This window comes from Suillus paluster (genome assembly GCF_016628075.1).
Source record: "Suillus paluster strain FC165 chromosome Unknown EDB91scaffold_748, whole genome shotgun sequence".
In the NCBI taxonomy this organism is placed as follows: domain Eukaryota; kingdom Fungi; phylum Basidiomycota; class Agaricomycetes; order Boletales; family Suillaceae; genus Suillus; species Suillus paluster.
The window spans coordinates 1-3,423 of record NW_024538308.1 but is presented as its reverse complement, the minus strand read 5'-3'; the positions used below and the strand labels follow the sequence as shown (position 1 = coordinate 3,423).

At 48.8% G+C, this 3,423-nt stretch overlaps 1 protein-coding gene across 1 annotated transcript; it reads left to right on the top strand.

The window, feature by feature from the left end:
* Positions 1–779: 779 nt before the first annotated feature.
* On the top strand, positions 780–1,926 carry EDB91DRAFT_1352894 (uncharacterized protein; the record flags this gene model as incomplete). The annotated part of the gene is made up of 3 exons (XM_041326166.1): positions 780–1,155; positions 1,223–1,348; positions 1,405–1,926. The coding sequence occupies exons 1-3, from the start codon at positions 1,069–1,071 to the stop codon at positions 1,924–1,926; spliced, it is 735 nt and encodes a 244-aa protein (XP_041168252.1). The 5' UTR covers positions 780–1,068.
* Positions 1,927–3,423: the final 1,497 nt, after the last annotated feature.

The following is a 3,423-nucleotide window of genomic DNA, read 5'->3' as shown; positions in this document are numbered from 1 at the left end:
GAGATGCATTCTCGCACGTAAGTGACTAGATACCAGCCTGGTGATTACTAAGGAGTCGTAGCTACTTGAATACCCGGCCATGCTGCAAAGAGCTCGTGATAATAAATTGAAACAATCAAAGCCAAGACACGTCCGAGACTCATAACCTTATACTAAGTATTCCAAGAACTGCATTGCTCCAGCGGAACACATTGATCAAGTACTACTCACGCGTCGTGCCATCAACCATACTGCACCGATGTGAAAGCAGAAACATGACTCACGGTGGCACCGTCACATTATCCCCGCTGCATGCAAGGATCAACTACCACGCCGGTGAGTGATGTGGTTAAATCCAGGACACAAACTACTCATACTCACACAGTGAGACCCCGGAGTGCATGCTGTGCATTCTCTCATACCGGGCCAGCAAAACAAGGGACAGTAGTCAAGAGCAGATATCGATGCTGTTAAAGTAGCAGCAACGGCGAGGACGATGGAGAAACGCATTGTTTGCGAGGATATGATATATGTGATCAAATAAATCTGAAGGGGACAGTACTAGGAAGACGCTCTGCTTTTATATGCTAAGTTGTTCCTCATAGCGATGTAGGAAGAACTTATCCACCTATCTTGCAATGCCAGCAGATGAACTTAAGCAAGGTCAATGCCAGCTCGCAACAAGGACCGATCGACTTGTTGTTTAGTCTCGTGTTGCATATTACACGCAACAGGCCTCGGAGGACTCTGTCACCGCAGTCCAGGACACACTCTGGCCAATCTGGCACGACTGCATGTATCAATCACTGCGGAAACGAGATTTAGAACGGATCGGAATTATGTATGTTTAGAGGCTGTAAACGGAATGTAAACGGACAATGCCAAACAAGCATATTCCTACCCGTCTAGATCGAAAAAGGTACTCGTTTGAGAACTAAAACCGACTCTGAATATTAGGGATTTGCAGGGATAGGGTTTGTTGCCTTAGTATCTAAACCAACTCGGTATCAGACCAGGTTATAAGGATCCGCACGTCTACTTTATGTCTGGATTTATGCATAAACGGATCCGCTTCTATTCTGAATAGACATGTGCCGTATCAAAGAACTCGTCCTGCTAGGTCCCCACATATGCTCCCCGGTCCTTGATATCCCCCACCACCTTGCACGCCAGAATGTATGGGTTCCAAGGCCAACAGACTCAGAGACGCCCGAGTGGTGCTCCCGCTCCTGATTCTCAGCAGCCAGCACTGGTAGGGGCAGGAGAAGCATATCCTCAATATAATATACCCCAGGTCGCCGGGAAAGTGTCGTATCAGCCGCCTCAACACGATCCATACTTCAGTGGTAATGTACCTCGATTTGAGATGGTAAGAGCTTGTAGATCGCCCACTAAAAGTCAAGCGACTTACTGGATGCGATTCAGTCAGGCAATGGACAGCACGGTGACCACAACACCAGCGGCGCATTCGCTGGGGGACCTATGTACCAAGATCATTTAAACAACAGGCTTCGTTCCACCAGTCCGCAGCACTCACCCGATATGCGTCAGCCATCCCCGTATCCTTTTTTCGGTGCACACCAGACACCCGTCCAGTCCATGCGAGCTGGTAGCGTGCCACAGAATTTCAGCTCAAATAGTACATCCTCTCGAGGAGAAACACCATACCGTTATTTCGCAGGAGACTCGGGTAGTGAGGCATCTTCGCGGGCACCATCTGTTGTTCCTGGAAGCGAGGAGTATCAAGCTATGATGCTATATTCAATGGGTCGACAGCCTGCCACTCACCTTCCGCACGTGAACCAGAACGTGAATAGGCGAAATGGGGCACTTGAGCAGTCGCCAAATTTGAATGAGACCGTTGCATATCTTGTCACAGAGGTCAAACGACTGACCGAACACGCACAGCACACCGATAAGGAGCTCGTTCTACAAAAGAATGATTAATGGTAGTAGCCTCGTAGAAATACACTTAGTACTCACCGTGGGTCCCGGACGCATCGTTTCGAAGGTAAAAGTAAAAGCTTGTACATGAGCTGGCAACTCGAGCCTGATAGTATTTGACATAGCGCTCGAGTTACGGACTTAGCGAAATTTTCGAAAAACTCACCTTGCTTCAAGTCTACCCTAAGCAGACATCGAGAAGTTGAATTTACTGGGCTGGATAGTGGTGGAATAGCAGGTATCTGAAGAGAATAAACGGAGGTCCGAAAAAGTGTGTTGGTGAAGTTGGAAAAGCGTCTGTTTACATCTGTTGCTTCAGACCGAGCGAGCAAAATTTGCGACATGTCGGATTTACGTCTGATTACGAGCTAGGTACGTTTACAGTCGTGTTATACACATTGTCTCCCTCGGATTACGGTTGGTGTAAAAAACTCGTTTCCGCAGTGAATTCTGGTCCGGACTCCGTGATCCACGTTAACAAGTCTAGCTAGTTCACATAAAAGGTACAACTTGGGATGACGTAATTTCTCCAAGATCTCCATTGCTCGAGCGGCAGTAAAGTTTGTTCACGCGTCGTGCCATCAACCATCGATTGGACACTTGCAAACTCGTCGCTGGTCCATTCAAGACGCAGTTCGATTCTCTTATGACTCGAAGAAACTCGCAGTCAAGTCCAGTTTGGCGACACGCCTTCAAGTGTGGGATGTCCAGACACAGAAACTGGATGTCGGAGTGAGCAAATATGTCGACTCCGGGATATGCATGTACGCGCCAGTGTTCTGGACAACAAATGACAAATACATCGTGGGCGCATTCAGCTTCAGGGATGACGATCGGACGCCATGACAATCTATGAGTTCGACGCGTCGACACTGGAGACTGTCGGAGTTCCCTTCGAAGGGCCACCACATATGTCAAGGATCTGACACTCTCATTTGATTGTGCTCTCCTCGCCAGTACTTCCAACGACGACACCATCCATCAAGCTCTGGGCCTTCAAGTCACGCCATCTCCTCACCTCCTTCGATGTTTCCGGGACCTGCACTATTATCCTCTTGCCAGACTCACGCCAACTGACTTACACAGTCGGGAGCGATGCCAAGATCTATATATGTGACACTCACCGGACATTATTGCTAGCATCTGGCCTGCACAACAAGAACAGCTCAGTGTATGCGTTCACCCTCATAGATGTATCCGTCCGTGCGCTAACATTCTCTTGCAGACCAAGCGCCAGAAAATCTGTTCCTTGCTACTCAACGCACGCGATCCCTTTCTTTTACTCATCTACACCACTACATCAATAATCGCAGTCCGACGCAACACGTTGTGCCGTGCGCCGTAGCCCAGCGACATCGCATGTTATAATCTCATGTCCCCCGCCCGCCAAGATCTCTGCCTGCAATACAGCAACCTGCTTTGCTTCGCTACATCCGCAAACTCCTTCCTTATTCCCGCCTGAATGCAGGACCTGCTGTTCAGAATGATCGGCCTCGTGAT